We start from the raw sequence: 24,293 nt of genomic DNA on the forward strand, positions 1-24,293 counted from the left end.
TAGTGAAGAAATAGTAGAATTCATTACATTACTTGAAAATACCTTAGCTTTTAACTATTTCATGTTTAATGGGAAGATTTATTTTGAGAAATATGGCCTTGTCATGGGAAATTCACTAGCAGGTACAACCACTGAAATTTTTGTCAATCAGAGAAATTACATTTTTTGAGAAACTCTGAATTAAGCAATAAAATTATACATTACAAAAGATATGTGGATGACACATTATTACTTTTTAATGACTCCAAAGAAGACATTGATAATTTGACAAGCAAACTCAATAATAGTCACCCAAAATTGAAATTTATGGTCGTACATGAAAGTAATAAGACGATACATTTTCTTAACATTACTATTACTAATCATGAAGGGAGGCACCAGTCTGCAATTTACAGGAAGCAGACTACCACAGATGTAACGATTAACTCGACATCGTGTCATCCACATATATACAAAAAATCCTTTTTCCAGTACATGGTACATAGGATCACTAAACTACCATTAAAAAATGAGGCTGTGTGAAAGAAGTTGACTACACTTAAATTGTTACAGCCAACAACTAAGAATCTGAGTTCATTCATACCCTTTATGAGAAAATTAGCAACTCTGTTCATAATCCAAAGCGAAGCGAAGAGTAAGTAGAAGTTCACCAAAACAACCTATTTTTGCAATATTTCAGATAAAATAGATAAAATGTTTAGGGATACAAAACTTACAATCACCTTTACTACTAACAATTTACTTCAACATAGATAGAGAGACACTATGAACAATAAGAGTAATAAATCTTTAAAAAAAAAAGTTCAAATGGCTCTGAGCACTATGGGACTTAACATTTATGGTCATCAGTCCCCTAGAACTTAGAACTACTTAAACTTAACTAATCTAAGGACGTCACACAACACCCAGTCATCACGAGACAGAGAAAATCCCTGACCCCGCCGGGAATCGAACCCGGGAACGGGAAGCAAGAATGCTACCGCACAATAAATCTTTAAATTACAGGGTGTATAAAATCACATGTAATAATTGTGATAGTCATTATGTTGGCCAAACTGGTAGAAATTAAGATATCATGAACATAGTACTGGTAAATCACATAGTAAATCTATTTTCAGGCAACACATTAACCAAAATAAGCATTCTGAAGGGATTATCAGTAACAATAAGTATCTTTGCATACCGTCCCTAAAGAGTTTTTACTTAATATTCTTGAAGAACTTGAAATTTATATACATAAGAGAAAAGATCCAGAAACTCTAATGAACAACTGGATTTCAGAGAAAAATTTTTTTTGATCTGTTTGAGGAATTATTCTAAAATACTTCACCCTTCACATTGTTCCGTTTGCCTGGATGAGTATAGATGTCAAGAATCATATCTCCACTGTTACAGTTCATTTTTCTACACAATCATTGTCAACTGCATTTGTTACACTACAGCTTACCACACTTGGTTATAACTGTTGTATTTTATTATACCATATTCAGACATTACACCAGATGAATGTGCCTCTGTCTTCAATATGTTCAGTGTCACATTATTATGCTTTATATTTTTTGTGTTTTTATTTACATGTGATCATCGTTATTACACAACATTTCACACTGGATTAAGTGCATATGTGCACGAATCAATTTTCTTTCCTTATGTATACGCTATGTCACCTATATGTGTTTCACTGTGACATGGGATGCTTTTACCCTACCCTGCTATGCCAGCAGTTATTGCTATATTTCAATATAACATTATGGTTAGCACAGACATTATTTCATCTGCCCATCACATGACCATCCAGGCAGTGCTTTTATTGGCATAATGTCATTAATTTTACACTCATGATAGCTATCATGTTGCATACTATGCAGACCATCGACAGGAGCGGTAATATAGAAGTTATTTTGACGAGATGTAGTTCAGTTTAAATTTTAATGGTAACAGTAACTCATGCGCATATCACTTACCCATATCATGTACTATCAACCTTCGTTGAGTCTCCCTAGCAACCTTAGAGAAACCAGGATGCTTTCCTCACAGATAGCCTCTTTGGCCCTAGTAAGACATGTAGGTAGCCATGGTTACTATAGTGGCGTCCTTGCTATCATCTTTGGCCCTAGTAAGATGAGTAGGTAGCCATGATTACTACAGTGGTATCCTTGCTATTATCTTTGCTTTGGTTGATAACAGTACGTAATTGACGGCCACAATAATTACCTGTTTACACTATATTTTGTAAGCTATAAGATTGTTTTATATGTTCTATAGGTGGTATTAATGACTTAATAGTAACTACCACCTTACTTTCTTAAGCGGCAGAAATGATATAACATCATTATTTACCGTTTTATCAATATACGATTCCATCCTTCGTATGTTTATAAGGATTCCTGTTTATTGTATGTCTGAAGATTATCTTATAATAAGATCGAAACCAATCACCGCATTAAAAAACTTATGCTATCAAGACAGCTGTAAGTTTGTTTATAAAAATATCAATAAAATTATATTTATAAAGGGAATCAGAAGTGTTCTCAGTTTCTTTTAAGGGCAATTTCCTGAGCAGAGCAAATTTTAGGGGTTGCCATGATAAAAGCTGTATAGCCAATATAAAGGTTGACGTAAAGGTAGATCTCTTACAGACACCTTACCACAGGCAGGAGCTACTGAAGAAACTGATTTCCAATGCCCCAGGGGAAGAAGTCATTTCAGTTGGCCTTAAATCTTTAACTGGACAAAGAAATGGATGGCAATCAGCTGTGTACTTGTCATAGGATTCATATTGGCATTTGCTTTAAGTGATTCCGATAAAAAATAGGAAACAAACACGAATGGCAGGACAGGATTTGAAGCCCATCCCTATCAAATGGGAGTCCAGTTCCATAACCACTGTATCACTTTCCTCTGTTTAAGCTATGACAGCAAGACAAGAGGTGGATATGTAGGAAAACAAGACAACAGTACTATGTATAGAACCATAGATCAAACAAAGAAATGCTGTAACTGCAGAAAAAAGTGCTGGTTTGCACGAGAACATGTCTAAATTTCCAGCACAATGTGGAATTAGCTCAGAGCTTCGGTCAGCGAAACTTTACTACAAAGGGCAGTACACACGGATTTGTTGTGTTTTAGAGCAGGTGTTGGCACTGCTGCTGGATAAACTGTTGGAGGCAGGCAACAGGACTGTGTACTAGCCAATCAACAGCTGCTAATTATAAGTCTTCATGGCACTAACATCTGAATTCGTAGAATTTTGTGGACAGCCTTTACTTCATATTCTGCTTTTGCTGCATACTGACTAGCACTGAAGTCAGCCTATGAGACTGTTGTGTGCAAAAATTCGAGCATTTGCACAGGCTAAAATGCAGTAATGCACAGAGCACAGACATCTGAGGGTATGAGAGTTACTACTTGCTCAGTTAAAATGTAGCCTTTTTCAGAAGTTAAACTCAAACTAATGAGCCAAAGCTACATCTGTTCAGTTTGTTGCCAACTTGCTCTTTGTTTGGTTTCCTCAGTGTTTCTGGCTGGGTGGATGTGTGGCAATGACCTGATTGGCTAACTTCAACAATAAATAACCCACAAACAGTGGAGTGGATCAAACTTTGTTAACTATTTCTCAGCACGACCTCTCCTGCCACATCCTTACAAGCTTTCCCAACTGCTTCCGATCATCCTGTATAGTTATGTGCACCATTTACGTGGAAATATTAGTAAGTCTCCACAGCAGAATCTGTTGGGATGACAGGTTGGTCCTTAGCATAGCTGAGGTCATCGTAAGGTTGGTAGATGACAATTTGATCACGAGCTCGCAAAGTCAATGAATGTGAAATCTTGGTTGCGGTAACTTATCAATGGTATATGTTCACTTAGAAGCCAATTTTTTCATGTTTCATTTATCATTTTCAGTGTATCTGGATTCAGAGTCTGCAGTATATGTATCAACAATAGTAATGCCGAAGTTCAGCAAAAGCAGAAAATTAAAAATACCACTGTTAAATTATTCATAACACTTTTCTTGTACCTGCCTCCACAAATGAAGTATTTTCTCTGAAAATTCAGTCTGACAGCACTTTAACACCTAGTACATTGAAGTAGTTATTAAGCATTTCACATGTTTCTCTCACAGTTCAAACAACATTTCATCTTTGGCTATACAAATTGCTTGTTATGCCATCATAACTATCCAAGACCAGTCACAATGGAAGTTACAGACATACATTCGAAGGTTAGGGCACAGACAGTCTGTCAAAGGTTTACCCTTCAAATCTACTGTAGGGTTTCCTTGACTGGAAATTTTGCTGCATAATATCTTCTCTGAGTTGAAAATTCTGTCATTTTCACTCAGACAGATTATAAAAAAATCTGTGTGCAAAGTTTTGTTGCCCGAATGGTGATTTATACTAAAAGTGCATTTAAAGTACAATATCAGAATTGCTGCTAATGGATTAGCACTAAGTTGCCATTTCAGGGACTCATCATTAAAAGTCAATCACTAATAGATAGGGACCTGAAAATTTGTCTATTTGTGGAAAAATTCACATCTACTCTTTAGTAGTTTGAATATTATCAGACATACAAATTGAAAAGGTTGTCATGCTATGTGCCTGAAGGCAAAGCCTTACGTGCTTTGAAATTGGCTGAAAACAAAAAGTGGGGTGCTTTTTGACTAGCATGTTTGCTTTTGCAAAAAACTTAAGTTTTTTCTGAAATGATATTTCCTTGTTTTCTTATTTTGGTTCTGTTTATGCTTGCAACAAACAATTGTTCCTGTTAAGAAGCAGCAGCAGCCCTCTGCCAGTGAACTGGGTGATTCTCAGATTTAAGGCAATTCAACAGTTTTCTTCCCCTACCCAATCAGAGAATTACAAAGCCTGCAGTATATTAATTTCAACCTTTAGTGGGCATTCATAACTGTGCAACATATACCTGACAACACTACATACAGAACTGACAAGGCAGTGTCTCAGTAAAACCAAAAATAACCATTCCCAGCATGCTAGGGAAAGAATTTCAGAGCAGTCAAAATACATTGACATGTTTAGTTTTCCAGTGCCGAGTGCACATGCTACAAACTGGCAATTGGCCACGAGCATAAACAAACTAAAATTAAAATGCCAGATGGGAGAGGAAACAAGCCTCACATCCCTCTTAGGGCAGCACCATTTCTGTGAAAGCAGAACTGACACATGGTCATAGGGATCATCACTCACTTTTGGTGTTACGCGGGTTGTAAGTGAACTGCTTGATAGACCTGGGTAAGTCTCTTCCCTCAGTCCAAATAAGAATAATAAGCAATGAGCAATACAGAACACCAAGTATTTGTTAATGGCTACAGTCTCAGGTTGACAGTATCAAACAGTAGTGCAGACCAGACCTCTACTGGTTTCTACACCACAGTTCAAAATGCCCACTACCTAGAATACCATGATCAGTGTCTCCACATTATAACATTTTTTAGCTTTAGCTAGTAGATGAAAGTAAGAGTCCCTTGTTCTAAGATGTTAGCTAACCATTCAACCACCCAAAATTAGTGTAGCACCAGAGCACTGAACACAGTGATACATCATTGCACCTTTTATTTTGCAAACATGTTATGCACATTATCTTTGCAAATTGGGCTTTGTCATATGATGTGCAATTACGAACACTGATTACATTCTCAATATGTACATGCAGAAAATATTTCAAACCATCTCTGACAAAATAGTTTATCTGGATACAATTCACTATGAAATAGTGTTTTAGATAGTTTGGTGTATTCACATATTGTGGTAGAATTCCTACCTATAGCCACACTTCTAGCAAAATGGGAATTCTCTTAACTTCTAAATTGGCTACACTGATAAGGAATGAATACTGTTTGGTATTAAACTATATATCTTTAGTACACCTATCAGCAATCTAACTTGTTTTTTGGTTAATCATTGTCTTGGGCTGTCTCAAAAAAAATGGTTCAAATGGCTCTGAGCATTATGGGACTCAACTGCTGTGGTCATAAGTCCCCTAGAACTTAGAACTACTTAAACCTAACTAACCTAAGGACAGCACACAACACCCAGCCATCACGAGGCAGAGAAAATCCCTGACCCCGCCGGGAATCTAACCCGGGAACCCGGGCGTGGGAAGCGAGAACGCTACTGCACGACCACGAGATGCGGGCGAGCTGTCTCAACTATCCTTATTTCGAGCATAGTGGTGGTGTCTTGCTGTAGGCATCACAGAGCAGCTTCAAACGATTGAGGCAGACATAAATAGTGGCAATGACAAAGAACTCCAGTTTTGTAAACGTGGGTATGCAGTGGCACTTATTGCTAGAAGAAATTATCCTCACTACTGTTCTGCAGCAACTGCACATTTCTGCAGTCTGCAAAAGCTTGATACACACCTGTGAAAATTTGGTATATACAGGGTATTTAGTTTTAGTTCATTTATTTTCTATGATAAAGCACCAACATCCACTTAGGATGTAAGTCATCCATTGTGTTTTACTTTATTTTCATCTTACATAAACCACATCTTTGCCACTTCAACCCAGACATCTGCTTCTTGTACTACCTGCATAATTGCCATCTCACTTAAGACTAAATGTTTATAATATGCAAAGTGTGAAGTTTGAGTGAGTGAAGGTCGTAAACAATTATGATCAAGAGCAGCATCCTTGGGGCATCCATGTTGCACATATTCTTCACATGAGACAGATTCTTGCTCTGATGTAACTTGCCAACTGTTTAACAAATTCTTCAAAGAAATGCCAAGGGCAGTTCCCCAGTTTTGTAAGATTTTATCTTACTAAGCAGTATGCCTTGCTGAATGCAGCTTTTTCACATACTAGGCTCCCACAGACTGCTGTGTACAACCAGTGTGAATGTATTGGGATGCATCTGTTCTGCATTTTTCCTCATGCTGCAAGCCAACTGACACCGACCACAAATGCAGTAAACATTATGGTGTTTCTGTGATCTGTCTAAACTGACGAGTAAGCAGTGCAGGGGGATGCTGCCTTCTTAGAACAGTACTACAGGACAACTACAAATCTGTTACCTGTTTAGCAGTGCATTTCCTTTGAGAGTATGTTACTCTTCATTAACGACACCAAGGACATTTTAGTTTTAGGTCAAGACTACATAACATTAGGTAAAGCAGTATTAGAAATTATATTTATCTGTATCAGTTTACCACAACAGTTTATCTACAAGATCACTTCTGAATGCACATCTGATGTTTGGTACTGTTCTCTGTAGCATCATGCATGCAATAGAACAAACTGACAGGCTTCTCTCAACATCCGCAAACATACATCGTGCCACACCTTGTAGTTTGGGTATACTGCATATCATTGTTGAAGTTACTCCTTACACAACATAACAATCAAATGAAAAATTATTCTTACTTCCTCAGTTATACTCCAAATTTCAAGATATGAGGCTTAGTATATTTCTACGACTGTTGAGAGATGCCTATCATAGTTTGTAATATTTGAAGAAATACTTCAAAGTCAGGATCACGTTTAATACTTATTTTGAACTGATAACCAGTTTCAACAGTAATTCACTGTTATCTTCAGATATGTAATACTGTGTACACACATTGCATTTGTAAACACTTTCTATGGCAGTGTTAATGACTACCAAAATATGTTACCTATACATAACACACTATCTTTTACAAAATTATGCCCTATACTTCGATAGTATTGAATATTTAAATAGTTTGGAAATATGAGCTCTACCAGCAGGTAAATCACAACCAAAAATGTCATTAATAAAAATGTTATTTACAAATATGTTGTCATGCAACTTTCACTAATTACATGCAACCCCACACATGCTCATCTGGAGACATACTGAGCCAGGTGCTGTGACAGGCAACCTACCTCTTACATTCACTAGGTGGCAGTGCAGTAACAAATGTTACTGTTTGAATTTACATAAACATTTATACAATTCACCAAATTATACAATAGTAATAGCTTTCAATACACAAGCCTTCATAAGGGAGCAGTACCGTCATTTAAGTAATACACTACTTTAAAAAATCTACAATGTACACACCATTTACAGTATTTAAAAGCAATCCAACAAAAGTTTCTTAATTTTTAAAAAATTTATTGTTTCTGCATATTGCAAGTTCTGTATGAAAATTTCTTTTAAAAATAAATGACCAAGGCAGGCAACATTTATTCTCATGATTGCTTAGTTTTGTTTCTAAAGAATCTTCTTTGGACAGTTCACCCATTTGTGTGTAAGGCATTTTAGTGTGACATTTTCATTATGCTGTCTCACATCACAAAGTTACAAATCACAAAATTAGTAACAGTGTGCAAACTAAACATCCTAACCTAACATTTTAGCTTTTACAATTACCTAAAGAACAATTATACAATCTTAATTTTTTTCTTAATATGACCTTGCCATAAGATATAACATGGGTCTTGTTCTCCTATTTATTTGTATATTTAGTTTTTAAAAAACTTCTGAACTTCATGGAAAAACACTTAAACATGAGGCAGTCCAAACATTAAACAATTTTCCTTTTAACTAACTACTGTCAAAGCTTTCTGGAACATAGCAACTAGCTTAAACTAATATTTTATTTCTGCAGTGTAGGAATTCCTGTGAAGAATTCACCTAAAACATTGACACCTAAGTTCTAGTGGAAATTTGCCAAATTTGCAACATGAATATCAAATAGATGTAGGTGAAATCACTTAAGGCAATAGATAGCAAGGCTTCTAAAACTAATGATAACATGAGTTCACTATGATGCTGGCAAGGCTAAAATTTGTAAGCTACACCACAGCAAATAACCACACATCTTTTTACATTTTGCCTAGCAGGGATAGCCACAGTTTAATGAATTATATATTTTCCTAGTGGCAGTCACAATGTTTCTTGTACTAGTGTATAATTAAGCAGTATAAAGTGTGATAAGTTAATGAGCCATCAACACTTTACAAAACAAATGCCACTTTAATGTGCCTGAGAATTTTTCTCATATGTCTAGCTGAGAGAAACAATCATGAACCAATTTATGTAATAGAACATACAACAAAGATTAACCTAAAACTACTCATTACTTCTCACTGCCTGCACATGTTGTATCCTGCAATCAACATGCAGATTCCTTAAAGAGTAAAATCGCATAGTATACTCATATAAACTATGTTATTTAGTTTCAAGGTATCCCAACTAAAGTGTAACATCAATTTATAGTATCTATTTATCTAAACATAGTTTCATGTTCAGCTAAATAAGGGAGACAGTTTACTGGCACATAGTAACATCCAGTGCTCTAAGTCTTCACGAAAATCGCCTCTTACAACAACATAGCATCGCAGTAAAAATATGTTCATCACAAGAACCCAATGTAATTTCCAGTTTTTTTATGCCGCTCAAGGTTATTTATAGTTTATATACTTACTGTGTTCATGATTTAATGTTCATATGGGATAAGAGAGAAACTGCTGGCGTACAGTATAAAGTAAAATAATGTCCAGTGCTCCATGCCTACGTGAAAATCTTACTATCTTAGGGTATCATCCATCGCACGAAGAGCAATATTCACCATAAGAAATGCCAGTTACCTTAGCGCGAGCCAACAAGGCTAGATACTGAAAACTGAATGTTTTATACATCACTATTTGACGTAACACGAAATGGGGCTCTATGTATACGTTTTAATTATTTCACTCTACTGAACTGTTACTGTCAAGGTAAGATTTCTTTGGAAATAAAACTGACAAATCATGAGAATAAATGCTGCCTCCCTTAAATTAAGTTGGTGCATAAGTACATAGCATTTTTCCGTAAGTTTAACAAACAGATATAGAGACTAACACCAATAATATACACTCCTGGAAATTGAAATAAGAACACCATGAATTCATTGTCCCAGGAAGGGGAAACTTTATTGACACATTCCTGGGGTCAGATACATCACATGATCACACTGACAGAACCACAGGCACATAGAGACAGGCAACAGAGCATGCACAATGTCGGCACTAGTACAGTGTATATCCACCTTTCGCAGCAATGCAGGCTGCTATTCTCCCATGAGACGATCGTAGAGATGCTGGATGTAGTCCTGTGGAACGGCTTGCCATGCCATTTCCACCTGGCACCTCAGTTGGACCAGCGTTCGTGCTGGACGTGCAGACCGCGTGAGACGACGCTTCATCCAGTCCCAAACATGCTCAATGGGGGACAGATCCAGAGATCTTGCTGGCCAGGGTAGTTGACTTACACCTTCTAGAGCACATTGGGTGGCACGGGATACATGCGGACGTGCACTGTCCTGTTGGAACAGCAAGTTCCCTTGCCGGTCTAGGAATGGTAGAACAATGGATTCGATGACGGTTTGGATGTACCGTGCACTATTCAGTGTCCCCTCGACGATTACCAGTGGTGTACGGCCAGTGTAGGAGATCGCTCCCCACACCATGATGCCGTGTGTTGGCCCTGTGTGCCTCGGTCGTATGCAGTCCTGATTGTGGCGCTCACCTGAACGGCGCCAAACACGCATACGACCATCATTGGCACCAAGGCAGAAGCGACTCATCGCTGAAGACGACACTTCTCCATTCGTCCCTCCATTCACGCCTGTCGCGACACCACTGGAGGTGGGCTGCACGATGTTGGGGCGTGAGCGGAAGACGGCCTAACGGTGTGCGGGACCGTAGCCCAGCTTCATGGAGACGGTTGCGAATGGTCCTCGCCGATACCCCAGGAGCAACGGTGTCCCTAATTTGCTGGGAAGTGGCAGTGCGGTCCCCTACGGCACTGCGTAGGATCCTACGGTCTTGGCGTGCATCCGTGCGTCGCTGCGGTCCGGTCCCAGGTCGACGGGCACGTGCATCTTCCGCCGACCACTGGCGACAACATCGATGTACTGTGGAGACCTCACTCCCCACGTGTTGAGCAATTCGGCGGTACGTCCACCCGGCCTCCCGCATGCCCACTATACACCCTCGCTCAAAGTCCGTCAACTGCACATACGGTTCACGTCCACACTGTCGTGGCATGCTACCAGTGTTAAAGACTGCGATGGAGCTCCGTATGCCACGGCAAACTGGCTGACACTGACGGCGGCGGTGCACACATGCTGCGCAGCTAGCGCCATTCGACGGCCAACACCGCGGTTCCTGGTGTGTCCGCTGTGCCGTGCGTGTGATCATTGCTTGTACAGCCCTCTCGCAGTGTCCGGAGCAAGTATGGTGGGTCTGACACACCGGTGTCAATGTGTTCTTTTTTCCATTTCCAAGAGTGTATATACTCCACTATTTACAACAGCCTCCCAATGTTGGGGTAACTTTGATTCCCTGACTAAAAAAAAAAAAAAGAAATCACGTGGTTTTGAGACAAAGAACTCTACAAGCTATGTTCCAAGTGCATTTTTATTCCGAAAGGAAGTTCCTTGAGGATTGTTCGACAGAGCAGGAAAGGTGAAATCTGAGGGTGCATGATTTTGTGAATACAGTGGGTGTGAAATGACTTCCCAACCCAATTCCAGTATAGTGTTTTTTGTCAGTCTAGCAGAATACAGGCGGGTATTATCATCAAGTAGCACCACTTCATGCAGTCTTCCTGGTCATTGTCCTTTGATTGGGTCTGCAAGACACTTAGTTGTTGACAAATTGTCAGCAGTAATGGTTACACCTTGGGGGAGCAATTTTTAGTACACCACACTCCCACTGTTCCAACAAATGCATAACATTGCCTTTTGTCAATGCATGCAGGTCTCTGTATGGGGAGTTGCTTCTTTGTTTGGACTCTTCCATTCTTTTCTTTTCATTATTTTAGCATAAAGACAATTTCACACCACCAGTAACAATACAGGATAGGAATGGTCAGTGTTCGCGAGCCAATTGATGGTGGACAATCAGATGCACATGTGGCCACCTACTGATTTTTGTAATTTTGGCGTGAAGCATGTGGTACTCTCACACCCAACCTTCCCCACTGCATGCAAATGTCACACAATGGTGGAATGATCACAGTGTCATATTTGTCAGTTCTCGAGTACACTGATGTGGATCACACATTAATGCATTTAAGTAATCTTCATCAAACCCAAAGGTCTTCCTGAACATGAAGAGTCGCTAATGTCAAAACAATCGTGTTCAAAATGAGAAAACTATTTTCTTGCTGTGCCTTGTCCAGTGGAATTATCCCCATACACAGCACAAATGTATGTTTGCCTCTGCTGCTTGCATCCCTCTATTATACTCAAACAGAAGGTGACATCAGAAATGTTCAGATTTCTTCACCTGTCACTCCCCATTATAGCAACAGTGAATTACAAGTAAAACACCAATCAAATAAATCCATGGCAACCAGAGACCAACAAGCAAAACAAAAATGCTAAAAACTTTTACACTAACTCAATACTATACTGTTCATTTATTAAAAATCTTACAGTACTCACGATATGCAGAGACAATAAAATAGAAATTTTATTAAATCCTATTAATGACATACACTGCAGAATTTGTTTTAGCAGTCTATTACTTAAATAACAATACTGCTCCTTTATGAAAGTTTGTATATTGAAAGCTATTGCTACTGTATAATCTTTATAAATTGTCTGCAATTTTTTTGAACTTTATATCTGGACTATCTTAATACACAAATTTCTTATGGGTGAATCATAACTATGTAAATGGAAACAGTAACATCTGTTACCACACTGCCATCTAGTGGACGTAAGATGTAGGTTGACGGTCACAGCACACAATCCAGTACAGCTTCAAACGAGCATGTGTGTGGCTGCATGTAATCAGCAAAAGTTGCATGCCAACATGTTTGCAACTAGCACTTTTATCAATGACATGCTGACTGGTTGTGATCTACCAGCTGGGAAAGCTTGCATTTCTGAACTATTTAAATTTTCAACACTCAAAATATATGCCATAATTTTGAAAAAGTGAATTATGTTACCTATATTTATAATTTTATATTTATGTATTCATTACTACTGGCACAGAAAATATGTTTACAAATGGTTGTGTGTGTGTGTGTGTGTGTGTGTGTGTGTGTGTGTGTGTGTGTGTGTGTGTGTCCTATTGCAGATCTGATCTGAAAATGACAGCAAAGTAGTGTTGAAGCCAGTCATATTCAAAATAAATTCTTAAAAGCAATTTCAGCTCTGAAGTATTTCTCAGTTCACGATATTGCATGCATGATGTCCAGAGAATGGTACCAAGCACCAGACCTGCATACAGAATTCACCTTATAAACAAACTGTTGTCATGATTACACTGGTACAGATAAATAGATATATCTAATATAGCTTAACTTAAAGCTATACAATGTCAACATGAAATTGCAACATTCCAAGCATTACTGGGTGTGTTACTTTTGGAAATTTTGTATTTGACTATGCTCAAAATAATTTCAAATAAGTTAACAGATACCTCATGGCATTCAGAAAACTTGCCCAGATTTGCCCTTAACTTGCTGTGTAGCAGCACACACTTCTGTCTTTGACGTCTCAATATCAAATGAATTCAGTATTTCTCTCATGCTGTCATTGTTAACACCCATAAACAACTATTACAGCACACAATACAGGGATCACTTTCTTATTTAAAGAAATATTCATAGTTCATACTGCACACAGTAAATTTTACTGCAGCTTGCTCTGACTCTTGTGACTGGATCTCTCTGGACTTCACTATGTGTGAGGAAAAAGACCATGTGGCCAGCACTGACAGCTGCACGTGTTGATTGAAACCAGGCAGAGCCACTGGGTGATTAACACTTGTGTGGTTGTAGCATTACACTTGCTGCAAGCCAGAGCACAAAAGCAGCAGTAAAATCACACAAACAACTAGTTTAAAAAGTGCTGAACTACCACTTTTTAGAATAATGTACTGAAGGTGTGAGAGAAAAGATGAGAGAACAGTAGGCAAATGAGGTGCGTTCAAGGCGTATCAATCCTATCTGTCATAAAACAAAGAAACACAGGAGACTTCCTTCAGCAGAGATGTGATAGGGGACATACATGTGCAGTCGTGAATTTTTTCTTGCTAGCAAGAATTGTCAGTTGCTGGCAGCCAGCCTGTGAATGAGCACATGTAGGGAGCACCCACTGGATTCCAGTAAGTTGTGAAATGCCCACTCAAACTGAAATCAATACTGCATCAAAGGTTACCAAAAGCTTGGCGACACCCAAGAGGAAACCATTCCCAAGATACGTCGTGGGATGATTCACATATAAAGGGGTAGCACAAATGCTTCACAGATGGCCACACATCAATGGAAAGGGAACCAGAAACAGGAAGACACTCCAGTCAAAATTGTGTCAATGACCATGTGTGAACTGTCATGGAACACTTACCACACAGAGAACTTTCAAATGAGTAAATTCAATTCTGACCAACAATTTCTGCACCACTAAAATGTCCACAAAATTTGTACCTAAACTGCTGACAATGGAGCAGACTCCTCGCCAAACAGTAGTTAGCCATGCTCCCTATTCCACAGACATGCTGTGTGTGAATTTTGGTTGGTTCTCAAGCTGAAACTGCCCGTGAAAGGAATATAGTTTGAGGAAAGAGAAGATATGCAGAATGTTGATCGCCACTCCAAAAGATACGGTCCATAAGTGTTTACAACAATGGCAGGAGTGCTGGCAGAACTGTGCGCATTACCTAGGAGACTACTTTGTACCTCAAAATTAATAAATTTATTGCCGCAAACCGAAAGTTCAATTTAATATACTTCATATATCACAGACCACTGCCTATCAAAGGAATCCTTCCCTTCCTCTTGTACATGACAGGCACAGAATTTGGGATTAAAGTAATAGTAACCAAGCAACAAGAGGCAAATCGGTCAGTTTTTACACATTCTTAGTAGCATTTGCAGAAACGTACCATAGCATCTCCTTGTTACTTAGATTTTTTTGTTGCTCTTTAATTGTATGGAACAATGAGACTCCAATGTCTATGCTTAGACTTAATACTTCACTGTGAAAACATTCGAAGTTGTTATGGAGTGGTCCCATCAACATTGTTTCTACTACACTCTTAGTAAACTATATGCTTTTAAGTTTGTGAATTTTCTAGCCATCTTCCTCTCTGGCCATGATTACCTCAAAGATTCCTCCCAGCCAAACCAAAATCTTCATGTCCCATGTGTCTACCTGCTGAATCTTGTAGAACCAAGTCACTTAAGCCATTGGGAAACCTAAGCATGGAACATGACACTACATCAAGGAAGAGGTAACCATCTTCAAAATAACATTATACTTAGCATTTCATCATACATTGCACTGCCTTAGCCAGAATTCACATTGCAGAGAGGCCTGCAATTTGAGACTTCAATGGGTTGCATTTGTCTTTAAACTGGTTCTATGGGCACCTCTTTTCGTGAATCTTGGAATTCAAAAGTACACGGCCATTTATTAATTCAATCAGTGGCTGAGCAATTACATCAGTTTCAGTACAGTACAGGATACTATAAATATTGGGACTCACTGAAGATTCACACATTTTTTTACAGTTTTAACCAAATTATTTCAATCCATTCTCTTCCATCTCTGCATTCTGCAGTGCTTTCTAGTTTTCATAGCGACTGCAGAATCTATTCTGCATGTTAGGTATTTCATCTACCAGTCCCATTCTACCTTGCAATAGTTCTGAGCCTCTTCGCTGAATTTAACAGTTTTTCCTCCTCTGCTTGTTCTACCTCATTCCTGTAGATGTTGAAGAAAAATAAAGCCATTTTAGTTTAAATATCTGTGCTGACCCAACCATTCAGTATTGAAAGAATGAATTGCACGACTTTCATTCTTAATGATCCTACTACAGAATTCCAGGTAGGAATATGTCTTTTACTCACTGTTTTTGTGTGATTAATAATGCACTGTGGTCTCAGTATTTGCGCAATCTCATTTACATTGTATTCTTAAGTACTAAAATCTGAAGTAGTGTTGAGACAAGCATTGCCTCCAGTTAAAAAATAAACAATTTGTCCCTGATATTATATAGCTCTTGCTTAAGTTCATGAACACACTATTTAGCACATGTTCTCTGTGTAGGCTGAAATCACAACGCGAGGCAATTTTTGCTCCCAGATTAATTAGGTGGAACAGGCAGCTTTCAAACATTCATCTGGGGAATGATACAAACATTTTCTTCATACCTGCCAGCTTCTGAGTAGCCATTTTTGGAATTTATTTTCTCACTGTTCTGTAAGTGCCATCATTGACAATTCCTTAGTCATACATGCAACAACCTTGCCATCTCCTTATATTTAATCCATCTTAAATACTTTTATTTTGGTACATCCAGCTAGTATTAACATACACAACATCTGGCATCAATCCTATACAAAGAACAGTGATGCATCAAGTTTTCTTGTGAGGCTGTTCTGCCATTGTTTTCTGGGTTCTTTTCTTGACATACAGTATTACATGTGTTTCTGAGCTAACATAGCAAGCAAGCAGTTCCCCAATCCTTTCACTTTATGCAGAGTCTTGTGTGAGAGTTTCTATCCTGTGTGTTGGGATTTTTACTCTTGTGTAACAGATTAAATGGCATCGTGAAAAACAAATTACCAGTCATACAGGTGAGTGGGAAATAGACATAGACAATGCTGTGGCATAAACTACATTTCTATGATATCTGATGTAGAGCAGGAACTTCAATTTGCCATCTAGAGCATCCTAATTGACGACTTCCCATAATTTTACCAGCAACGGTATATTCATTGGAAACTACACATTACACCAAACAGACTATCTGGACAAAGCACTTTTATATAAAGTTAAACTTTTCAACACTGCAGCTTTTCTTTTCTTGAAACTTCCTGGCAGATTAAAACTGTGTCAGACCAAGACTCAAACTTGGGACCTTTGCGTTTCACAGGCAAGTGCTCTACCATCTGAGCTATCTAAGCACAACTCGTGCCCCTGTCCTCACAGCTTTACTTCCGCCAGTACCTCTTATCTCACCTTTTCTTCACTTCTCTTGTAACTTAAGTACAAGTTTCTGACAAGTGCTTAACCCAATCCTAAGCCATGTCAATTTTTATTTTTACATACCTTTGCACCTTGTAGTTTCTCGCAGTTCCTCAGCGTCAGCCAATGTCCTGACATCACCATTTGCCACTACTGGTATTCTAATGGAATGTGAAATCAGTTCCAAGCTTTCTTGATTGATTGGCTGGTTTCTTTGTTCCACAGTTCGAGCATGAACTGTTATAAATGACAATCCAGCAGCTTCCAAAGTTCTACAGAGTTCAACTGTCAACCTGCCAAATTTAAACATATGTTTCAGTAATTAACCCAATATAAAATATTGATATCAAGTAAGTTCCGTATCTACTGTCGAGATAATTACCAAAAACTCTTTCCAAGATGGTGATACTTTTTCAAGTAGAAATTTATGGCCTCTGCACTTCATAAGAATTATATAATATGCGCTCAATACCTTCCATTTTGATCACCACCCGAGAAAGTTGAAAACTTTCCACAATCAAAACTACTGCAAGATGAATGACAAAAAGTGCAACTGCAATAACAAAAATAAACTGAATCACAAATCTAGAAATAGAGGAGAATATACAACAAATCAACTAATGACATGGGGCACTAATAAACCTCATTACATTTTAATTCCCTTCCTATCCTCCACGCACAAAACATTCTATTTTTGACATATAAATGTTTGGTAACAGTGTATATGCCCAAAATGCATTATAGTATCAGAAATTAGGTAAGATACTCATGTAAAGAACACTAAATTTGTCACTTACTTCCACATTAAACTCCTTACGAATGTTACATTTAGTGAACAGGACTTAGAAATACTTTATGTTAGATATAAGCAATGTAAGAAAGAAAACAGTGGATTAATCTATACTAATAAAAATGTAAATGTTCAACTGCTCAAAATCTTAAATCTGATACTCAAATTCTGCATTCGAATACACGCATTTTTATATATCTACGGAGCACCACCCTATAATATATAAATACACATTTAGTACATAAAGGAGAAAAGTTGTTACCAAAAACCTTTAAAAGTATTTGACCCATTTATTTCATATTTTTACACGATACTCTAATGAACATTGAGATTGCCATAAGCAATATACTGCATTTTTTAAATAAAAATGAAGTGTTCTGTTACAACTGACTGCTAGAAAGAAAATGCCGTACTTTGCTCTGCAATGAATACATGCAATTTCATTTTTTCTTGCAGTCAATGCCAGGTAAATTACAATATGGCATGTACACCATTAGAAAAATAGTTTCTCCCACACACATCTCTTTCATATTTTTGAACAAAAATTGTTTACACAACAATGTGCTTTTTTGTTTCCTTCCTCGCAATTTATTTTCAGAGAAAACATAAGAGTTGTATTCATGGCTTATCAGCTTATGATCAGAATACTACTCAGGAATCTGAATCTGTAGTAACAACTAACAAGGGTGAAGGTCAAAGGGCAGTAGGAGTAGATGGTCAGAGAGAAGGGACATAATGCACATGGAGGAGGAAATTGACATACATCCAATTCCCATACATATTTAAGAGTTGCGAAGCATTGTTGGGTTCACTAGTGTAAAATAAAATCACAGTACAATGAAACAATGTTTCAGATATCTCTGGATTTTTCACAAAATATTGCTTTCATTAGTATTATTTTTAGAAATAAAATTTTTTGCGTAGCAAGCTCTGTATATTAGAAACAACGCCAGTACCGCTTCCTTTTTGGACAGAAATTATTTATGTGTTACACTTATTTAATGTTTTGGCAGCCAGAACAGTTGTATGCTATATTGCTGTCATTTACATTTTCTCACTTTTGAATCAATATGGTGTCCAATACAGCTCTCCAATACACTGAACCAGATTATTATTTTCAGTCAAACTAGCAGACTACTATGCTAATTCTCTGCTTAGGTTTAAACTCAACAGGCACTAAAAATGCCATGTTTACTATTGATTGTTTATCACTACACCTACACAGATGTTAAAACAATAGGCATGTATTACAATTTACATGACACCAAGTTACCATCCTACTATTTTTCATTAATTTTACTAAAAATAATGAAAAGGCAAATTGATACTTATAACTGATCCCTTTATTTCCAATTAGTCTGGTGCATCAACTACTTCGAAACATTATGCCCCTGTGCCATAATAAACAATTACAGGAGCAAGTAACCTAATCTGAATTACTGGTCGAATCAGACATGTACAGTGTTTAAATATCAGGTTTAACTAGACAGTACACTGTTCAAATAATCAAAGTATTTCCTATAACAGGCAAACTTACATGCATGCTTAAGAAAATAATAATTACCACTTGAAATTGGTAAGTTGCCTCATTCAATGTGTATGACAACCTGAGAGTCATTAACTAATAATAGTGAGAAGGGAAGATATGGGCGAGGGGAGTTTCACAATCTGTTCAGTCTCTTGCATACAGCTCTTCATATATTCTCTCAAGTATACGTAAATCAACAATTCTAAATATTATTCATATTCTAGAGAATCATATATATAGGAGGGGTGGGGATATAGTTCTATAAAAGCATGTTACCTAATATCATGTTTGATGCGTATTTTTGCAGACACCGAATATGGGTGCGGAATCCTGTTGCGCACCTGCAGCACCATGTCTTTCACAAGCTGTGGTTTGTCAAGTAGATAGGCACCCACACCTTCACTGATTGCCCAGCGCTGGGGGCAGCCACAATTCAAATCTACACCATTGCTGTATCTACGAAGAAAATTAAGATTACTGTGAGAGGGAAGACAACATTATTAAAGCAATGAAAAACGACCTTACTACATAGAACTTCATTTTGAACATCATTTTTAATAAATACAATTTGAACATTAGCTGTATAGCTGAGCACTTATAGTTGAATTGCCATAAGAAAATCACAACAGTTTCAGTGGACTGGATACAGCAGCTTCATGCACTCACCTCAATAAATTATTAACGTGATTTTTTTAAACATTTATGGCACCTCAGTGTGGTCACAGCTCCATAAATGGCTTCTGTTTCCACCTGTAGCTGTTTGTGGTTCACAGTTGAAAGATTTCAACAACATTACTAACTGTAAGGGATCTTCTTGCACTGATTACCACAAACCAACAGACTATAAACCAACTTTCATCTACAGTATAATGTATGCAATATCTGAAGTAATAGTGTTAAAACTGCACAGTTGTGCAAATGGAAAACAAATACAGGCATGAGAGTGGTTATTTTATACTCTGACATTACAAAAAAATCATCATTAAATACTACACTCTCAGCTCTCCAGTCAACAGCTAAATACAACGAGGAACAAGTCAGTGCAACCTCTTATCACTATCATTGTCACTTTTGCTGAATCTATCACTAAACTGAGTGTTGCAAAATGCATCCTTGCTTGAAGTGACAATGTACCAGAGCGCCATCACATTTAAACCTTCCAGAACAGCTGCTTTTATAGCGTGACCCATTACACAAATGTTTACTTGCCTGGCAACCATTTCAGCAGCAGTGGCAAAATCATACGTATTGTTTGCTGCAAATTGTACAATCAATGGCTGATCACCTGGAAAGATAAAAAATTGTGAATACCAAAGAAGAAAATAAAACCATCGTTACTCATGAATGGAAAAATGCCATACCTGTAAATGTTGTAAATTCACTGTTTCTTGCTTCTTCTGATTTAATAAATGAATCTGCTAGTATCATTGGCGTGAAACACACGTCACAGTTGTAAAGTCTAACCAATGTGCGGAATGCCAACCTAAAAATAATTTTTTAAGTTACGAAAGCAGTATTAAGACGTAGAAAAGAAACGTAAAATGAGCCTCCAACTACACCAACTCACGCCAAAATGATATTTCCAATTAGAAGCCTAACCCAATTCTTAAAATGTATATAGGCCTAAGTTTTACAAGTAATGAGGAACGCAAGAAGTGTTTACATACAAGTATTTATTCACTGTAGTCTACATATAATTGAAAGATGGTAAACTTTATTTCAAATTATTAACTGCTGGGTTAAGCCACAAATTTCTGAAATCAAGTTACTATCACCTTCAACAAAAAAGAGCCGTCATCTCTAGTTCATGGCTCATTCTCCTGCAGAATCTTCTTCAAAAATACGATCACAAGTTAAAGCAGGACATACAAATGAGTCAACTTTAATACAGCACAACCATATCACGAACAAATTCGAACAGAAATTCTCAGTACTACAGCAACGTGCACGATTTTCATTAATAACGATATTTCACCCTTAAACATAAATTATCACTAGATAGCCACCGAATTTCAACCCCATCACTGACACCGAAATTATATACCCTTAAGGTGGTACTTTTCTTATAGATGTAGCTGTTCTTAATTCAAGTTTGAATTTTATACTTACTTGCTGTATCTCACCATCGGCGCGCAGACCTTCACCAACTCTCTCCGCTCAAACAACTCACATATATCAACAGGCATCCTATGAACATCGCCGGTATCAACAAAACAGAATTAGTCTCACGCGCGCACTCAAAAAGTAACACAGGTTTCACTTAAACTAACCACAGGCGTTACGTTAAGTGCGCTATAACAGCATTTCAGTGTCCTACAACATTCAAATTTTAAAATATTTTGGAGAGCCGTTACACGAAACGGTACTCCCTGCTTCTACATCAGCGTCCTGCGCAGCAATGAACCACTTCGAGTAAAATCAATAACTCAGCCCCAGGGACAGCAAACCTCAATCGAACGCGCTAGGGTCTGCAGCTCGTCGCGCATTCTTGCGGCTGGCAGCGAAAACTTGCAGCCAGCATTGCCAAAATGAGTTTCATAGAGAAGATTTCAATCAATAGAATTTGAAAAGGGCAGATAAATACTCTTTAATATACAGATATTACTTAAGCGAGACTGAACATAACAATGGCTGAGGGCATGCGTAGAGCAAAGCATCACGCCACACAAAAAACATTTCTGTGGCCTTCCGAATTATGTGAATTTCTGTTTCTCCGAGTAAATATTTAAATTTATCAAGATTAACAGCACATTATGAGCATGAAATAACATAGTCAATAATTTATTAAAGACGAGTATCAGAAAAAATGGCATATTATGCGGGAAATCAGAAAATCTTTCTTCCCAAATTTGGGGAATTTGACCTAGATTTTTGGGGAATTTCGAATTTTTGCATTTGGTTATTACATGTTTGCTTATGTTGATACAGCTCTCCTTTGCAAATGGAAAAACATGATTGCAATTTGTGCACTGCAACATATGGTAGTAATAAAAACTTACATCGCCAAATTAGCCAATATACAGGCATGATAATCAGAATTTGCGTAAAAATTAACATTATTTACAAATGGCAGTAACTTTTTTTGTTTTCTTTAGGAGGATTAAAATCAGTCGAGAAGCCAAGGAATACAGCTTTCTATTTAACCCGCAAATCCTTACTTCAGATTACATATCAAAATCAGTCTCCCTGACTTCTAATCTTGAATGCCTCAAACTTTACTATCCCAGAAACTTCTGGAAAGAACAATGTTGCCGCAAAGTTCTTCAATTCTCATGCCAAATATCAGGATTTTCATATCTGGAATGTACAGCAAATTTCATCAAAATCGAAATTGATGAAATAATAAATTTATTTTTTTGAACAGTCTGATATAGGATGTCTCATTTGCTGGATGTGCAATTTAAATATATCATTTCTGAGACATTTACAAGTTTACAAGTCAAAGAAACATACTGTCATCTACTTTGTTATGGATCTCACCACAAAAAAATGTGCTTCGACTATTGCCTTTACTTTCTTAACTCATTAGCAGTGGTAATTTCCATTTTCTTTTTAGTTATCAGCAAAAACACAAATGACAACCAGACAGCACAGACAGTTTTTATTTTAAACCTGCACTGTTGTATGGTGCAAAAGAAGTCTTAATAATCAACTATCCTGAATCCTTCTAACATAGTTTGCACCTTACTGGCGATTTCTCCATCCAAACCATCTTTAGCGAGAAAATTTCCTGTGTCACTGCTACTGAGACTATGCACTATAGAAACATCTTGCCCCATTTTTTTTTTTCAAAACATTCCATACAGAGACAAAAACTACATAAAAACTAATATAATATAGCTCTTGCTGTAATAACGGACTCATTAAACTAACTAGTATATATCACAAAGCCTGTTTCTGATTCTCCACTCCCGTGCAATACATTAGTAAATGCTTCTGCATCTCCAGGATTGTGAAATATAATTACAACAGCCTTCACGTTATTGGCAGATTCAGTCTACTCAAAGAAATGTTACATAAAACCACAAAGCTACTTGTAAACTTCCGTATTGAATATAAACTTCTTGAGGAAAGTACATAAAACTCCGCTACTTAAAGATCAAAATCAGGTACAGGTTAATGAAGGAAACCTGTGACCATGACGTTTGTGCAGCCTCCGGCAGTAAACACGGGATTGAGTCATCTGCAGTCAGAAACGTATAGTATTAGTAAGTCAAGCTACCGTAATAAGAACCAGAACACTTTTGCCGTGAAAAATTACTCGCAGTTTAGGGAGAAGTTAAATATGTCTTTAGTTGTGGGATATATTTTGGAGGAAATTTTGTAAAGTCTGTCATTACCGTAAACTGTAGGGGCTAAAAGCTGCATAAAAAAATTAAAAATATTGAGTGTCATGTAATGTTTTGTCTAATGTAACATCTTGTATAGACACATTTTATTAACCTGACACGTACCACATCATTACGAAGTGTCGCATTCATGATCTATGGGACAAGTACTAATCTAATGTAACATCCTAGACAATTAACACACAATTTTGAATTTCGCGCGGAGTGAATGAAACACCTCCTTGTCCCACAGGCCGAGCTAAAGGCGAATGTAGGCTTTCACTGTCTGCTCAGGAAGCGCTAAGAGCTGCAGACTTCAGGCCAGGCCAGCAAAGCACAACCGATCAGCACACCCGATCGGCACCAAGATTTGCTGTCCCTAGACACACGTAAATCGATATGCATTGCACATAAAGGGGATTCAGGAGTTTCTTCAAAGATTTTATACCTGTGCATTGTGAGCTTCGACCATAGATACTAGTAGACTGGCCTCGCTGTGCAGAAGCTATAGGGCTGGTGTGGCTCCAACATAAACCACGTGACTGTTGGCAAAACGCGGCGGGATTTCAAATCAGCGTTCTGCCATCATATGTTTGTATCGTATTTTACCCACATTTCTCAATTGACTGCCAAACGCTTCCAACAAAAATTACTTTTTTATTTGCGTAAAATTATGTCAGAA

General features: G+C 37.6%; 1 protein-coding gene across 1 annotated transcript in view; it reads right to left on the bottom strand.

Annotated features, from left to right (window-relative positions):
* The window catches only part of LOC126183538 (tRNA-dihydrouridine(20a/20b) synthase [NAD(P)+]-like), a 35,723-nt gene extending 13,883 nt beyond the window's left edge, over positions 1-21,840 (bottom strand). The window contains exons 1-5 of the mRNA XM_049925608.1: positions 21,393-21,840; positions 20,645-20,766; positions 20,493-20,568; positions 19,560-19,739; positions 17,050-17,258 (exon numbers count right to left, since the gene is read on the bottom strand). Of these exons, the coding sequence (XP_049781565.1) occupies positions 17,050-17,258; positions 19,560-19,739; positions 20,493-20,568; positions 20,645-20,766; positions 21,393-21,469 (664 nt within the window). The 5' untranslated portion in view covers positions 21,470-21,840. The remainder of the gene's footprint in view (positions 1-17,049; positions 17,259-19,559; positions 19,740-20,492; positions 20,569-20,644; positions 20,767-21,392) is intronic.
* Positions 21,841-24,293: the final 2,453 nt, after the last annotated feature.

The sequence above is a fragment of the Schistocerca cancellata genome, chromosome 4, assembly GCF_023864275.1.
Source record: "Schistocerca cancellata isolate TAMUIC-IGC-003103 chromosome 4, iqSchCanc2.1, whole genome shotgun sequence".
Taxonomy (NCBI): Eukaryota; Metazoa; Arthropoda; class Insecta; order Orthoptera; family Acrididae; genus Schistocerca; species Schistocerca cancellata.